The 17,763-nt window shown below is 58.3% G+C and overlaps 2 protein-coding genes across 5 annotated transcripts in view; both read right to left on the bottom strand.

Annotated features, from left to right (window-relative positions):
• The window catches only part of ADCK5 (aarF domain containing kinase 5), a 31,210-nt gene extending 24,395 nt beyond the window's left edge, over nucleotides 1-6,815 (bottom strand). Inside the window, exons 1-3 of one of the 3 annotated variants that reach the window (XM_090138263.1) lie at nucleotides 6,767-6,815; nucleotides 5,243-5,292; nucleotides 2,363-2,485 (exon numbers count right to left, since the gene is read on the bottom strand). In XM_090138263.1, the coding sequence (XP_089994389.1) occupies nucleotides 2,363-2,485; nucleotides 5,243-5,292; nucleotides 6,767-6,784 (191 nt within the window). In that variant the 5' untranslated portion in view covers nucleotides 6,785-6,815. Of the gene's footprint in view, nucleotides 1-2,362; nucleotides 2,486-5,242; nucleotides 5,378-6,766 lie in introns of those variants that run through there. The other 2 variants (XM_090138265.1, XM_090138264.1) reach the window with 2 other exon arrangements.
• Nucleotides 6,816-13,362: 6,547 nt separating this feature from the next.
• Nucleotides 13,363-17,480, bottom strand: EXOSC4 (exosome component 4). Of its 2 annotated transcripts, XM_090138260.1 has the most exons (4): nucleotides 17,275-17,480; nucleotides 15,574-15,780; nucleotides 13,827-14,206; nucleotides 13,363-13,408 (listed from the first exon to the last, which is right to left on the bottom strand). In XM_090138260.1, exons 1-3 carry the CDS (start codon nucleotides 17,443-17,445, stop codon nucleotides 13,847-13,849), a joined length of 738 nt encoding a protein of 245 aa, XP_089994386.1. In that variant the 5' UTR covers nucleotides 17,446-17,480; the 3' UTR covers nucleotides 13,363-13,408; nucleotides 13,827-13,846. The 2 variants fall into 2 exon arrangements, with proteins under 2 accessions (XP_089994386.1, XP_031465698.1); XM_031609838.2 differs by lacking the exon at nucleotides 13,363-13,408 and having other exon boundaries at nucleotides 13,822-14,206.
• Nucleotides 17,481-17,763: the final 283 nt, after the last annotated feature.

Raw genomic sequence — 17,763 nt, 5'->3', positions numbered from 1 at the left:
ATACCCCCATACCCTATAACCCATAACTCCATACCCTATAATCCATAACTCCATACCCCATAACTCCATAACCCCATACCCCCATACCCTATAATCCATAACCCCATAACCCCATACCCTATAACCCATAACTCCATACCCCATAACCCCATACCCTATAACCCATAACTCCATACCCCATAACCTCATACTCTATAATCCATAACCCCATACCCCATAACCCTATACCCTATAACCCATAACTCCATACCCCATACCCCATAAACCCATACCCTATAACCCCATACCCGATAACGCCATACCCCATAACCGCATACCCCCATACTACCATACCCTATAACCCCATACCGCTTAACCCCACACCCCTTAACCCCATACACCTTAACCCCACACCCCATACCCTATAATCCCATACCCCAACCCCAATCCCAATCCCACCCCCATCCCAATTATAGGGATTATAGGTTATATACCCTATAACCCCATAACCCCACACCCCATACCCCTTAACCCCATACCCCATACCCCTTAACCCCATACCCTATAACCCCATAACCCCACACCCCTTTGCCCCATAACCCTTAACCCTATAACCCCATAACCCCACACCCCTTAACCCCACACCCCATAACCCCATACCCTCTGACCCCACAACCCCGTACCCCCCATAACTCCCCATAACCCCCGACCCCACAACCCCACCCTCTGTGACCTCTGACCTCACACCCCCATAACCCACAGCTCCCCACCCCCATGACCTCTGACCCCCGCCCTCATTGCCCCCAAATCCGCACCCCACACATCCCATGGACCCCAACTACCCCCCATGACCTTTGACCCCCCCATAACCCCCCAAACCCCCAGCCCCCCGTGACCTCTGACTCTGCACACCCTGTGACCTCTGACCCCCCATAACCCCCCCGAACCCCCACTCCCCCATGACCTCTGACCCCTCATAACCCCACATAATCCCGTTACCCCTCATGACCTCTGACCCCCATCCCCCATGACGCCCCACCCCACACAACCCCCCATGCCCCCGTGACCTCTGACCCCCCATAACACCCCATGACCCCCCACCCCCCCATGAATTCTGACCTCCCACCCCCAAGACTCCCCATGCCCCCCCGTGACCTCTGACCTCCCACCCCCATAACCCCCATGACCCCCCCAGCCCCCCACCCCTGTGACCTCTGACCCCCCATCACCCCCCATAACTCCCCATGATCCCCCCATAACCCCCCATGTCCTCTGACCCCCCCATAACCCCCCATGACCTCCCCTCCCCCTCACGAACTCTGACCCCCCACCCCCCATAACCCCCCAGAACTCCCCATAACCCCCCATGACCCCCCGATTCCCAGGCCCCCCCATGAACTCTGACCCCCCCACCCCCCATAACCCCCCATGACCCCCCACCCGTAACCTCTGACCCCCCACCCCCTTGACCTTTAACCCCCCCACAACCCTCCATTACTCTCCATAACCCCCATGCCCCCCACCCCCCCGTGACCTCTGAGCCCCCACCCCATAACCCCCCATAACCCCCTGACCCCCCATGACCTCCGACTCCCCCCATGACTTCCCCGACTCCCAGGCCCCCCCATGACCTCGGACCCCCCATCCCTCATGACCTTTGACCCCCCCAAAACCCCCAGTAACCCCCCCATGACCGTCCATGCCCCCCCACCCCCTGTGACCTCTGACCGCCTCCATAACCCCCCATAATCTCCCATCCCTCCCACCCCCGTGACCTCTGACCCCCATCGTGGCCCCCCCTAACTCCCCATGACCCCCCTGACCGCCAGGCCCCCCCATGACCTCTGACCCCCCCAAAACCCCCAATAACCCCCCCATGACCCTCCATAACCCCCCAGCCCCGTGACCTCTGACTCCCCCATGACCCCCCGACCCCCCATGACCATTGACCCCCCCATGACCCCCTACCCCATGTGATCTCTGACCCCCCCATAACCCTCCATGACCCCCCACCCCCCATGACCTCTGACCCCGCACACTCCATGACCCCTGACCCCCCATAACCCCCTGACCCCCCATGACCTATGACCCCCCATAACCCCCCCGACGCCCACCCCCCATGACCTCTGACCCTGCACACCCCCTGACCCCTGACCCCCATTAACCCCCATCACCCCCCGTAACTCCCCATGACCCCCCCGACCCCCCATGACCTCTGACCCCGCACACCCCCTGACCCCTGACCCCCTATATTCCCCCATGACCCCCCCGACCCCCCATGACCTATGAGCCCCCCATAACCCCCCCGACCCCCCACCCCCCCATGACCTCTGACCCCCCACAACCCCCCGTGACCCCCCGCCCCGTGACCTTTGACCCCCACCTGGCGAACCGCCCCACCCCCCCCAGCAGCAGCCGCAGCCGCCGTCGCTGGGGGGGGGCGGCTCCGAAGTAACAGCCGAAGGGAACGGCCACAACCACGGCCACCGGGAGCAGCACCGGCAGCCTGCCGACATCCCATAATAGCCGCTCGGATCGGATGTCCCACAACGACCCCATAGGGACGGCATCCCGTAACGGCCCCATAGGGACATCCCATGATGACCCCATAGGGACATCCCATAATGAGACCCCATAAAGACATCCCATAACGACTGAGATGCTATGGCAACATCCCATAATGACCTCATAACAACCCCATAGGGATATCCCATAATGAGATCCCATAGGAACATCCCATAATGACCCCATAGGGACATCCCATAATGACCCCATAACACAGTGAGACCCCATAACAACCCCACAGGGACATCCCATAATGAGACCCCATAGGGACATCCCATAATGAGACCCCATAGCGACATCCCATAATGACCCCATAGGGACAGCATCCCGTAACGACCCCATAGGGACATCCCATAATGAGACCCCAAAGGGACATCCTATAATGAGACCCCATAACACAGTGAGACCCCATAACGACCCCATAGGGACATCCCATAATGACTGAGACCCCACGGTGACATCCCATAATGAGACCCCGTAGGGACATCCCATAATGACTCCATAGGGACAGCATCCCATAACAACGCCATAGGGACATCCCATAATGACCCCATAGGGACATCCCATAATGGGACCCCATAAGGACATCCCATAATGACTGAGATTCAATAGGGACATCCCATAATGACCCCATAGGGACATCCCATAATGACCCCATAAGGACAGCATCCCGTAACGACCCCATAGGGACATCCCATGATGACCCCATAGGGACATCCCATAACGACCCCATAGGGACATCCCATAATGGGACCCCATAAGGACATCCCATAATGACTGAGATTCAATAGGGACATCCCATAATGACCCCATAGGGACATCCCATAATGACCCCATAAGGACATCCCATAATGACCCCATAGGGACATCCCATAATGAGACCCCATAAAGACATCCCATAACGACTGAGATGCTATGGCAACATCCCATAATGACCTCATAACAACCCCATAGGGATATCCCATAATGAGATCCCATAGGAACATCCCATAATGAGACCCCATAGCGACATCCCATAATGACTCCATAGGGACATGATCCTGTAACGACCCCATAGGGACATCCCATAATGAGATCCCACAGCAACATCCCATAATGACCCCATAAGGACATTCCATAATGAGACCCCAAAGGGACATCCCATAATGAGATCCCAAAACCACACGTCTGACCCCATGTGTGACCCCACAGCCCCATAACCCCACGTGTGACCCCATATCCCCACGTGTGACCCCATAACCCCATAGGCAACCCCATAGCCCCATATGCGACCCCATAAGTGACCTCATAACCCTATGTGTGACCCCATAACCCCAAGTGTGACCCCATACGTGACCCCATAGTCCCATATGCGACCCCATATCCCCACATATGACCCCAAAACCCCACATGTGACCCCATACGTGACCCCATATCCCCAAGTGCAACCCCATGTGTGACCCCATATCCCCACATGCAACCCCATACGTGGCCCCATAACCCCATGTGTGACCCCATAACCCCATGTGTGACCCCATATGCGACCCCATAACCCCACGTGCGACCCCATATGTGACCCCATAGTCCCATATGCGACCCCATATCCCCACATATGACCCCATAACCCCATATGTGATCCCATAACCCCACATGCGACCCCATATGTGACCCCCGTAACCCCACGTGTGACCCCATAACCCCAAGTGCGACCCCATATGCGACCCCATAACCCCATATGCGACCCCATAACCCCAAGTGCGACCCCATACGTGACCCCATATCCCCACGTGTGACTCCATAACCCCAAGTGCGACCCCGTGTGTGACCCCATATCCCCACCTGCAACCCCATATGTGGCCCCATAACCCCATGGGTGACCCCATAGCCGCATGTGTGACCCCATAGCCCCATATGAGACCCCATATCCCCATGTGTGACCCCATAACCCCATATGCAACCTCATATGTGACCCCATAACCCCATGTGTGACCCCATATCTCCAAGTGCGACCCCATAACCCAACGTGCGACCCCATACGTGGCCCCATAACCCCATATGCGACCCCATAGCCCCACATGTGACCCCATAGCCCCACGTATGACCCCATAGCCCCATGGGTGACCCCATAGCCCCAAGTGCAACCCCATATGTGACCTCATAACCCCATGTGTGACCCCATGTGTGACCCCATATCCCCACGTGTGACTCCATAGCCCCACATGTGACCCCATATGTGGCCCCATAACCCCATGACTGACCCCATAACTCCACATGTGACCCCATAGCCCCATAACCCCATATATGACCCCATAACTCCACGTGCGATCCCACAACCCCATAAGTGACCCCATAACCCCACAGCCCCATATGTGACCCCATAACCCCATAACCGACCCCATAACCCCATAAGTGACCCCATAACCCCATAATCGACCCCATGACCCCATAACAGACCCCACAGCCCCATATGTGACCCCATAACCCCACGTGTGACCCCATAACCCCACGTATGACCCCGTGACCCATAACAGACCCCATGACCCCATAAGTGATCCCATGACCACCCCCATAACCCCCCAACCCCACGTCACTCCATACCCCACACGTGACCCCACAGCCCCACGTGACCCACACTCCCACGTGACCCTCCCAAACCCACGTGACCTCCCACGTGATCCCTCCCAGCCGCACGTGACCCCGCCCCTCCCCCAGGTCTCACCTGGCTCTCACCCCGAACTTCCGGGCCGTTTGGGGGCGGAACCGCAGCACCTGTGGGGGAGGGGCGGCAGTGGGGCACAGCGGGACTCGTATGGGAACCCGAGCCGCCCTATAACTGCCCCATAGCCGCCCCATAGCTGCCCCATATCCAACCCCATATCTGCCCTATAACTGCCCCATAGTTGCTCCATATCTGCCCTATAACTGCCCCATAGCTGCCCCATAGCCACCCCGTATCTGCCCTATAACTGCCCCATAGCCGCCCCATATCTGCTCCATAACTGCCCCATAGCTGTCCCATAGTGACCCCATAGCATCCCCATAGCTGCCCCACAACCAGCCCTACAGCCCTGCCCCATAGCAAACTCAGCCCCACAGCCACCCCATAGCAACTCCCACAACTGCCCACAGCAAACCCCACAACCGCCCCATAGCCAGCCCCACAGCTGTCCCATAACCAGCCCTATTGCCCCACCCCATAGCAAACCAAGCCCTATAGCCACCCTATAACTGCCCCATAGCAAACCCCACAGCCAGCCCTACAGGCAGTCCCATAACCAGCCCTATTGCCCCACCCCATAGCAAACCAAGCCCCACAGCCAACCCTATAGGCATCTCCACAGCTGCCCCATAACCAGCCCTACAGCCCTGCCCCATAGCAAACTCAGCCCCACAGCCACCCCATAGCAACCCCCACAGCTCTGCCCCATAGCAAAGCCCACAACAACCCCACAGCCAGCCCTATAGGCAGCCCCACAGCTGCCCCATAACCAGCCCTATTGCCTCACCCCATAGCAAACCAAGCCCTATAGCCACCCTATAACTGCCACCCTATAACTGCCCCATAGCAAACCCCACAGCTTTGCCCTATAGCAAAGCCCACAACTGCCCCACGGCCAGCCCTACAGGCAGCCCCATAACCAGCCCTATTGCCCCACCCCATAGCAAACCAAGCCCCACAGCCAGCCCTACAGGCAGCCCCATAGCTGCCCCACAGCCACCCCATAGGCAGCCCCATAGCTGCCCCATAAGCAGCCCTACAGTCCTGCCCCATAGCAAACTCAGCCCCACAGCCACCCCATAGCGACCCTCACAGCTCTGCCCCATAGCAAACTCAACAAACACCCCACAGCCAGCCCTATAGGCAGCCCCACAGCTGCCCCACAGCCAGCCCTATTGCCCCACCCCACAGCAAACCAAGCCCTATAGCCACCCCACAGGTCTGCCCTACACCCGCCCTCATAACTGCTCCATAGCCACCCCCACAGCTCTGCCCCATAGCAAACCCCACAGCAGCCCTATAGGCAGCCCCACAGCAGCCCTACAGCCCCGCCCCACGGCAACCTGCCCCACAGCCGCCCCACATCACGACCCCGCGGTGACCCCTGGGGGCAGTTCGGGGCTTTACGGGGGGGGTTCGGGAACTTCCGGAGGGGTTCGGGGATTTCCGGGGGGGGGGTCGGGGATTTCCGGTGGGACTCGGGGGGTTTCCGCGGGGTTTCGGGGGTCCCCGCTCCGCGCTCACCGCCGCGCGCTGCCCCATGGCCTCCCGTAGCTCCGCCCCCCGCGCCCTCCCATTGGCCGCCGCGCCGCAAGGCCCCGCCCCCCAGCCGCGAGCGGGCCGAGCGCGGATTGGAGAGGTGAAGAAGAGGTTCCGCCCCTTTCACCGCGGATTGGTCGGGGAGGAGGGGAGGGGGCGTGGCGAGAATCCCCGCCCCTTTCGGCTCCCGCCGTGCGCTCTGATTGGCTGCGGGAGGGAATGGGCCGACGGGGCGGGGTCAGGGAGCTTGGCCACGCCCCCAGAAGGAACCACGTGACGAGGGGACTCCGCAGTGTCGCTGCGGGGTCACCTTCGGTCATAGAGCCAGCGGGGGGGGGGAGGGGATGGGGAGGGGGGCTGTAAGGGAGAGGAGCGGATGAGAATCGCAAAGTTCCGTAAAAATTGGGCGAAATGTTCGGGGAAAAGCAAACGGGGCTGAAGGGAACGGAGCTGAGGTCTGGCAGCCTGCAGCATCTGGGCGGCACGAAGGGGCTGCGTGGCTCTGGGCAGCTGGGGGCAAAGGTGAGCCTTGCTGCCACGGGGCGCGTGCACCCACACAGACACGTGTGCACACGCACGCACACACGTACACACACACACACACACACACACACGCACACACACAGTGACAGAAGATACGGAGAAGGCGGTGATGCTGTGGGGATGGAATGAATGCTGTTCCTGCATTTGATATGAAACGGTGCGAGAATCCTTTGCTGTCTGGCTCCAGGCTTGCTCCCGGAGGTGTTTGTTGCGCTAAGACTGACTCGTCTAGGAGATGAGCGGTGGGTGTTGCCGTGCGCCAATCAACAGCACCGCGTGGACAATTGGAGCCGTTTGCCTATGGCAGAGAGTGCTCAGGAGTGTTAGCTGGGGGAAGATCTGTGACCAAAGAACTCCAGCTTGCTCTGGGAAACTGGGGGATGATGCCATTGCATCCTGTGAAGGTGAGGTACGAGCTGGCGCCTCCCTGCTCCCTCTTCTCTGCTGGCGAGGCCAGGAAGATGGGAACAGAGCAGTTTCTGCTAAGATCCCAGAGCCAGAAGCTGCCGCTCCAAGGAGGGCTGACCCAACCGCTTTGGATTTGAGCTGTCACTGCAAAGGCAGCTGACTCGACCACTTGGAAAGCATTGAAAAGGGGCCATCATCGCCATGGTCGTCATCGTCGTCAACAGAACAACACCTGATGAGCCACCGCTACTGAAGATCAAAGGCTGAACAAGAACCTCGCTGGATCCATGGTGCTGACTGTGTCCCTCCTGCTTCCTATAGAGACTCCTTGCTGCTTCCTTCCTACCTTTTCTATCGCCCTCCTTCCCCATTACCCCAATTCATAACAGCGTCCGTCCTCCCCGCCCCCATCTCCCTAATTAACATCCGTAATAAACTGGTCGGACCGACATTGGAACCTCTCACGCCGGGTGCACAGACACTAAAAGAACCTCCTCTCCCTCCTGGAGATCGGAGCGAGACGCAGAGCAACGGGTGTGAGGAAGTGGGGCATCACGCATCTGTGTTCTGCCACTCACCCCTAGCAATAATTCAGCTAAGAAGTAAAACACTGTAAATGTTAGCGGCGTGTTTTAAAACATTATTACTGAATTGTGTGATCAATTCTTTCTTGCAAAACCAGAACAGTTGTTAAATGTTCCAACCAATGCGAGTACAGTGTTAGGAATTAGGAAACGTATTGTAGGGCTGTTCTGTTAGGATGAGAAACTCCCAGCAAAAGAAAGGCAGATTCAGCAAACATCAAAGGAATGAGGGTGAGGAAAGGACAAGATAAGGACGAACTCTTGCTGAGGAACGCAGGCGAGCAGGGTGTGCGGTCAGCTAACAAAACGACACCTGGGAGCCCTGCTGACACAAGAATCGCAGAATCACAATGGCCAGGGCTGGAAGGGACCTCAAGGATGATGATCTCCAACCCCCTGCCACACGCAGGGCCACCAACCTTCCCACCTAACGCTGGACCAGGCTGCCCAGTGTGGGAACGGAACGTTGTTTGGTATTAAAACGCAGCAATGGGTTTTGAAGTAGAACATCATGATGAAGTAGAACATCATGCATTTGTACTCCGTAACTTATCCTTAGAAACAGCTGATCTAGGAGGTAAAGTTCTGCATGTGTCAGCGGCGTGTTTTAGAAGCTTTATTACTGAGTTACGTGATTGATTCTTTCTTGCAAAACTGGAATAGTTGTTAAACGTTCCAAACATACAGCGTGCTAGGGATTAGAAAACACTGCAGAGCTGTTCTGTGAGGATTAGAAAACATTGCAGAGCTGTTGTCTTAGGATAAGGAACTCCCAGCAAAAGGCAGACAGATTTACAAACATCAAAGAAGTCAGGGCCTCTAACAAGGCTGAACTTCTCAGTCCGTGAGAAGGCTGGGATGTGAAGGCAGCACCAGGATCCTCCCCTGTCTCTCCTGAGCTCATCTTTGTAAAAAGGAGGACAAGCAGATATCCGCAAAATAACGATCAGGTGTGGAATAAGTTAATTAATTAACTGCAGATTGACGCTTATGCGGCAAAAATTTATGTTTGTCCAGTGTTTCCATGTTTGGTGAAGCGTCGAGGAGATTGTGAACCTGCAGTACTCAGCCAATGGGGAACCAGGGGAGAAGGAGATCAGCGTCGGGGAATAGGGGATAAAAGGTGTCACTCTGCTTTCTGGGTGCTCTCCTGCTTGCAGGAGGCCCGCCGTGCAACTGCGAATCAAATCTGCTTTATCAGAGACACCGTCCTGGAAAATTATTTGGATGTTTCCTACAATGCTGAGCGTCTCCCCTGTCTCTGTCTCTAATGCTGGAGGCTGCCCTCAGGAGCCCTGCATCCCGAGGCCCCAGGGGAAGTCGGGAGCAAGGAGGAGTTTGCCTCGGTTGCTGAGGACTGAGTGAAGGAGCAGTTCAACAATGCGGGCACACAGGAATCCACGGATCCCAGTGGGATGCTCAGATCCAAGGATGTTGATGGGATGCTCAGATCCAAGGATGTTGATGGGATGCTCAGATCCATGGATCATGATGGGATGCTCAGATCCATGGATCATGATGGGATGCTCAGATCCAAGGATGTTGATGGGATGCTCAGATCCAAGGATCATGATGGGATGCTCAGATCCATGGATGTTGATGGGATGCTCAGATCCAAGGATGTTGATGGGATGCTCAGATCCAAGGATCATGATGGGATGCTCAGATCCATGGATCATGATGGGATGCTCAGATCCATGGATGTTGATGGGATGCTCAGATCCATGGATGTTGATGGGATGCTCAGATCCAAGGATCACGATGGGATGCTCAGATCCAAGGATGTTGATGGGATGCTCAGATCCAAGGATGTTGATGGGATGCTCAGATCCAAGGATGTTGATGGGATGCTCAGATCCATGGATCATGATGGGATGCTCAGATCCAAGGATCATGATGGGATGCTCAGATCCAAGGATCATGATGGGATGCTCAGATCCATGGATGTTGATGGGATGCTCTGATCCAAGGATGTTGATGGGATGCTCTGATCCAAGGATCATGATGGGATGCTCTGATCCAAGGATGTTGATGGGATGCTCAGATCCATGGATGTTGATGGGATGCTCTGATCCATGGATGTTGATGGGATGCTCAGATCCAAGGATGTTGATGGGATGCTCTGCGATTCAGTGAACGCTGTGCACAGACACTGAGGACGTAGGGGCCATGAATGAGTTTTTCACCTCGATCTTCGCTGGCAGCCAGGATTCCGGCGCTTCTGACGTCCCTGAGCCCTTCATCCCTCAACCTCCGGCTGAGTAGCTGGCTGTGATTTTGGAATGAAGTCCCCAAGCCATGTAAGGGACTGATATGGGGTCTGTATGGAGCTGTATGGGGTCAGGTGGAGCTGTTATGGGGTCTGTATGGAGCTGTATGGGGTCAGGTGCAGCTGTTATGGGGTCTGTATGGAGCTGTATGGGGTCTGTATGGAGCTGTATGGGGTCTGTATGGAGCTGTATGGGGTCAGGTGGAGCTGTTATGGGGTCTGTATGGAGCTGTTATGGGGTCTGTATGGAGCTGTTATGGGGTCAGGTGGAGCTGTATGGGGTCTGTATGGAGCTGTATGGGGTCTGTATGGAGCTGTATGGGGTCAGGTGGAGCTGTTATGGGGTCTGTATGGAGCTGTTATGGGGTCTGTATGGAGCTGTATGGGGTCTGTATGGAGCTGTTATGGGGTCTGTATGGAGCTGTTATGGGGTCTGTATGGAGCTGTATGGGGTCAGGTGGAGCTGTTATGGGGTCTGTATGGAGCTGTTATGGGGTCTGTATGGAGCTGTTATGGGGTCTGTATGGAGCTGTATGGGGTCTGTATGGAGCTGTATGGGGTCTGTATGGAGCTGTTATGGGGTCAGGAGGAGCTCTATGAGGTCTGTATGGAATTGTTATGGGGTCACTGTGGAGCTCTGTGGTGTCGCTATGGGTTCAGCAATGGGGTCCATTATGGGGTCCCTAATTGGATCAGCAATGGGGTGAGAAATGGGGTCAGCAATGGGGTCAGTAATGGACACGGATCTGTGTGAGAGTGGGTCTGCGTGCTCGTGGGTTGTTGGGAGTGATAGACATGGATCTGCAATAGGGTCAGTAATGGGGTCAGCAATGGGTCAGCAATGGGGTCAGCAATGGACACAGATCTGTGTGAAGGAGGGTCTGCGTGCTGATGGATTATTGGGTGTGATGGACACGGATCTGTAACGGGGTCAGTAGTGGGGTCACTAATGGGGTCAGTAATTGAGTCAGCAATGGGGTCAGCAATGGGGTCAGCAATGGACACAGATCTGTGTGAGGGGGGGTCTGTGTGCTGATGCCCTACTGGGGGTGCTGGTCACGGCCCCCAGTTGCAGGGCAGCCCCTGCACCGCATCCCCCCACATCCCGCACGCCGCTCCTGCAGCGCAGCCACGCGGATGGCAGCCGGCACCCAGCTGAGGAAAGCAGGGCTGCTGGTCACCCAACCAACCGTCCTGTGGCTCTGTGACCTTTCAGGACCCTTCCGACACAACCCAACCCAACCATCCCATGGCTCTCTGACGTTTCAGGACCCTTCCAACTCAACACAACCCAATCCAACCCAACCATCCCGTGGCTCTGTGACCTTTCAGGACACTTCCAACGTAACCCCACACAACCCAACCCAACCATTGCATGGCTCTGTGACCTTTCAGGACCCTTCCAACACAACTCAACTCAACCCAACCCAACCATCCTGTGGCTCTTTAACCTGTCAGGACCCTTACAACTCAACCCAATCCAACCCAACCATTGCATGGCTCTGTAACCTTTCAGGACCCTTCCAACACAACTCAACCCAACCCAACCCAACCCAACCATCCCATGGCCCCGTGACCTTTCAGGACCCTTCCAACCCAACCCAATCCAATCCAACCCAACCATCCTGTGGCTCTGTGACCTTTCAGGACCCTTCCAAAACAACCCAATCCAACCCAACCATCCTGTGGCTCTGTGATCTTTCAGGACACTTCCAACGTAACCCCACACAACCCAACCCAACCATTGCATGGCTCTGTGACCTTTCAGGACCTTTCCAATTCAACTCAATCCCACACAACCCAACCCAACCCAACCATCCCGTGGCTCTGTGACCTTTCAGGACCCTTCCAATTCAACTGAATCCCACACAACCCAACCATCCCATGGCTCCGTGACCTTTCAGGACCCCTCCATCCCAACCCACCACATACCCCAACGACCTTCCAGGACCCTCTCAACCACCTCACTCTCCTTTATTCCCATCACTCCCCCAGCTGCACCGTGACCTCCCTCGCCCTCTCCCTCGCCGCCTCCTCCAGCACTCCACACCTCTACGACCTTTCAGGACCCTTCCATCCCCACCACTCCATACCTCTATGATCTTTCACACTCCTTCCAATCCAACCCAGCCGTCCTGTGGCTCTGTGGCCTTCCAGGATCCCTCCAACTCAACTCAACCCAACTCAACCACCCCACAGCTCTGTGTCCTTTCAGGACCCTTCCAACTCAACCCAACTCAACCTAACCCAACCCAACCCAACCATTCTGTGGCTCTGTGACCTTTCAGGACCCTTCCAATCCAACCCAACTCAACTCAACCCAACCATCCCATGACTCCATGACCTTCCAGGACCCTCTCAACCACCTCATGCTCCTTTATTCCCATCACTCCCCCCGCAGCGCCGTCACCTCCCTCGCCCTCTCCCTCGCCGCCTCCTCCAGCACTCCATATCTCTACGACCTTTCAGGACCCTTCCAACCCCACCACTCCATATCTCTATGATCTTTCAGACTCCTTCCAACCCAACCTAACCCAATCCAACCATCCTGTGGCTCTTCAACCTTTCAGGACCCTTCCAACACAACTCAACTCAACCCAACCCAACCCAACCATCCTGTGGCTTTTTAACCTTTCAGGACCCTTCCAACTCAATCCAACCCAACCCAACCATCCCATGGCCCCGTGACCTTTCAGGACCCTTCCAACCCAACCCACCGCATACCCCAATAACCTTCCAGGACCCTCTCAACCACCTCATACTCCTTTATTCCCATCACTCCCCCAGCAGCGCTGTCACCTCCCTCGCCCTCTCCCTCACCGCCTCCTCCAGCACTCTGCATCTCTACGACCATCACATGGCTCTGTAACCTTTCCAGACCCTTCCAGCTCAACTCAACCCAACCCAACCCAACCACCCCATGGCTCCATGACCTTTCAGGACCCTTCCAACCCAACCCAACTCAACCTAACCATTGCATGGCTCTGTGACCTTTCAGGACCCTTCCAACACAACTCAACTCAACTCAACCCAACCCAACCATCCTGTGGCTCTTTAACCTTTCAGGACCCTTACAACTCAACCCAATCCAACCCAACCATTGCATGGCTCTGTAACCTTTCAGGACCCTTCCAACACAACCCAACCCAACCCAACCATCCCATGGCTCCGTGACCTTTCAGGACCCTTCCAACCCAACCCACCGCATACCCCAATAACCTTCCAGGACCCTCTCAACCACCTCACGCTCCTTTATTCCCATCACTCCCCCAGCAGCGCCGTCACCTCCCTCGCCCTCTCCCTCACCGCCTCCTCCAGCACGGCGTGGACGGCGCGGCAGGCGGCGGCGGCGGCGTCCATCACCGCCTCCAGTCTCTCGTGGTGCAGCCGCGCGTCCATCTGCACCAAAGCCATGGCGCCCGACCCCGGCAGCATCGCCAGAGCCGCCTGCGGCCCCCCGGCCGCCTCCTCGATGTAACTCAGGTCCGCCAACGCCGCGTCCTCCGCCAAACCCGCCGAGCCGGCGCAGACGAAGTCGCGCAGTGCGATGCCGGCATCGATGATGGCCAGCGTGGCGGCGTTGACGCAGGCGCAGTAATTGCTGCCGTCCGCCTGCAGGATCTGATTTTGGGGGGGGGGAGATGGGAGGTTTGGGGGTGGTACCGGGATCCTGTGACCCACAAGAGGAACCCCAAAGAAGGAGGGCACCCAAAGTAGGGGCTGTGCCCATCACTTGAGTTTGGGGGGGAAATGGGGGGTTTGGGGTGGTACCAGGACCCTGTGTCCCATAGGAGGGTCCCCTAACGGGCACCCAAAGAAGGGACTGTGCCCACCACTAGGCTGTGGGGGGGAGATGGGGAGTTTGGGGGTGGTACCGGGACCCTGTGACACATAGCAGGACCATTTATGGGACCCCCAAAGAAGGGGCTGTGCCCACCCCTGGTGTGTAGGGGAGAAATGGAGAGTTTGGGGTGGCATCGTGATGCTGTGACCCATGGGAGAACCCCCGAAGGACAGCTCCCCCATCCCCACCCCCAATCCCAAGGGGGTCTCATCACCCCCAACTCTTCCTCCATCCTCTCTCCACCTCCTCACCCCAACAGAGGTCTGTGACCAACCCCCCCCTCCTTTCCCCCCCATCCCCCACCAGAGGGTCTGGGACCACCTCCCCTCCCCCCACCTCTTCCTCCCACCCCACCTCCTCACCTCCCCCACCCCCAACTCCTCACATCCCCCCACTCCCTCTTCTCCCCCCTTCCCCCACCCACAACCTCTTCACTCCCCCCCACCCTCCACCCCCTCACCTCCACCCCCCATCTCTTCACTCCCTCTCCCCCACCTCCCCAACTTTTTCACTGCCTCTCCCCCCACCTTCCAACGTCTTCACTCTTCCAGCCCCACAACCTCTTCACTGCCCCCCACTTCCTCACCCCCCCACCCCCTCTCCTTCAACCCCCCAACCTCTTCACCCCCCCACTCCTTAACCCCACATCCTTTCATCCCCCCACCTCTATCCTCCCAACCTCTTCACATCCCCCACTCCCCCCACCTCATCACTCCCCCACCCTCTAAGCTCTCTCCCCCCATCCGCCCACCTCCTCACCACTACACCTCCAGCCCCACAACCTTTAACTTCCTCTCCCCCACCCCCCTAACTTCTTCACCCCCTCCCCCATCACTCCCCACCCCCTAAGCCCCTCTCCCCCCCCACCTCACTACCCCCCACCCCCTCTCCCCCCACCTCATCACTCTGCCCAACCCCCACCCCCTCACCCCCACCTCATCACTCCTCCCACCCACCAGCCCCTCAACTCTCACCTCATCACCCCCCCTTCCCCCCCCCTCCCACCCCCTAAGCCCCTCTCCCCCCCATCACCCCCCACCCCCCATCTCCTCTATCCCCAACCCCCCCACTTCCCACCCCTCCTCCCCCCCAAATCACCCCTCCCACCTTCTCCCTCCCCTCCTCCCACCCCCCTGCCCCCCACCTGCACGTAGAGGTCTATCTGTGACCGCGGGTAGAGCTCGGTGAGCACGGCGGCCTCGAAGGTCTGTTTGAGGTGCAGCGCCATCTCGGCCGACTTCCGGTCCCCGTGCGGCCGCCGCTTCCGCTCTGCGGTGCTGAAGGTGGCCATGCTGTACTGGCAGTTCAGCACCGCCCGCTCGGACAGCGCCTTGCTGCGGGGACCGCGGGTCTGCGGGAGGACAGCGGAACTCAGGGAACCGGAACCGGGGCTCGGGACCGGGACCAGAACCGCACCTTGGGACCAGGCCTCAGGATGAGAACCAGGTCTCAGGACCAGAACCAGGGCTCAGAACCGGGACCAGGACCAGGCCTTAGGATCAGGGCTCAGGTCCAGGAGCAGAACTAGAACCAGAACCAGGCCTTAAGACCAGAACCAGGACCAGGCCTCAAGACTGGGGCCGGAACCAGGCCTCAGGACCACGTCCAGAACCACACCTTGGGACCAGGCCTCAGGACCAGAACCTGATCCAGGACCAGAACCAGGCCTCAGGATGAGAACCAGGCCTCCAGACCAGGCCCAGAACTGCACCTTAGGACTGGGACCGGAACCAGGCCTCAGGACCAGGTCCAGAACTACACCTTGAGAGCAGCCCCAGAACCGGGTCCAGAGGATCCAAGGCTGGGGAGGGGGGGGCGGGGCTGGGGGCAAAACCCAGGCCTCAGAACCAGGCCTATTACTGGCCCTCCAGAGCAGGCCCTGAACTGGACCTTAAACCAGGACCAGACCCAGAACCGGGCCACAGCATCGGGCCCAGAATGAGGTTTTAAACCAGAACCAAGACCAGAACCAGACCTCACGACCAGGTACTGAAGCACACCTTTAACCAGGATCAGACCCAGAAACAGGTTCAGAAATAGACCGTTGCATTGGGCCCAGAACCAGGCCTGAACGAGACCGTAAAACAGGACCAGGGCCAGAACTGGGCTACAGCACTGGGCTCGGAACTGGGCCACAGCATCAGATCTCAAGTCCAGGCACTGACCCATGTCTCAAACCAGGACCGGGCCCCAGTGCTGCGGCCAGAACTGGGCCTCAGGACCAGGCCCAGAACCGGGCCTTAAACCAACACCAGATCCAGAACTGGGCCAAAGCACTGGGCTCAGAACTGGGCTTTAAACCTGGACCAGGCCCAGAACCAGGTCCAGAACCGGGCCTCAGGACCAGGCACTGAACTGTGCCCCAGAACTGGCCCCAGCCCCAGGACCAGGCCAGCACCAGAACCAGAGGATTCAAGATTAGGGAGCAAAGTCTGGGCCTCAGAACCAGAGCCAGTACTGGACCAGAACCAGGCCCAGAATTGGATCTCAGGATGAAGTACTGAACCAACCCTTAAACCAGGACCTGACCCGGAACCGGGCCACAGCACTGGGCTCAGAACCGGGCGACAACATCAGGCCTCAGGACCAGGCACTGAACCGGGCTTAGGCCCAGGACCGGGCCACAGCACTGGGACCAGAACCGGGCCTCAGGACCAGGCCCAGAACCTTCACCGGACCGCGCCTTGGCCCCGGACCCAGCACCGGAACCAGAGGATCCGGGGAAGGAGAGGGGGAAGTGCTGGGGCGAGGTCCGGGCCTCAGAACCGGGCCCCGCACCGTCAGGCCCAGAAGCGCCCTCAGAACCGGGCCAGAAGCTCCATCCCTCCCCGCTCCCCCGGCTCACCTCGTGCGGTCCGTACACCACGGCCAGCGCCTTGGTGTTGCCCTGCTCGATGTAGGCCGAGCCGTCCGCCTGCGCGAACACCCCCATCCGGGCCCGCACCTTCCGCAGCTCTGTAGCGCGGCGCCCGTCGGCGCGGTACCCCTCGTCCGACAGCAGCTCCAGCGCCGCCATCGCGATCCCGGCGTGCACCGCGCGGACTACGACTTCCGGCCTGTGGGGACCACAACTTCCGGCGTGCTCCGCGGTGCCGCACTACGACTTCCGGCGAGCTCTGCGCGGCACTACGACTTCCGGCGTTCCCTGTGGGGACCACGACTTCCGGTGTCCCCCGCGCTCATCACGACTTCCGGCGTGCCCTGCGGAGCCGCCCTACGGCTTCCGGTGTTCCTGCGGGGACTACGACTTCCGGCGTGCCCCGCGCGGATCCCAGCGCCGCCATCGCGATCCCATCACACCCCGCGCGGATCCCGGCGCCTCACTACGATTCCC

This window comes from Phasianus colchicus, chromosome 3 (assembly GCF_987193195.1).
Source record: "Phasianus colchicus chromosome 3, bPhaCol1.hap1.1, whole genome shotgun sequence".
NCBI classification, from domain to species: domain Eukaryota; kingdom Metazoa; phylum Chordata; class Aves; order Galliformes; family Phasianidae; genus Phasianus; species Phasianus colchicus.
The sequence above is the reverse complement of the archived record's forward strand: the minus strand, read 5'-3'. Positions and strand labels throughout refer to the sequence as shown.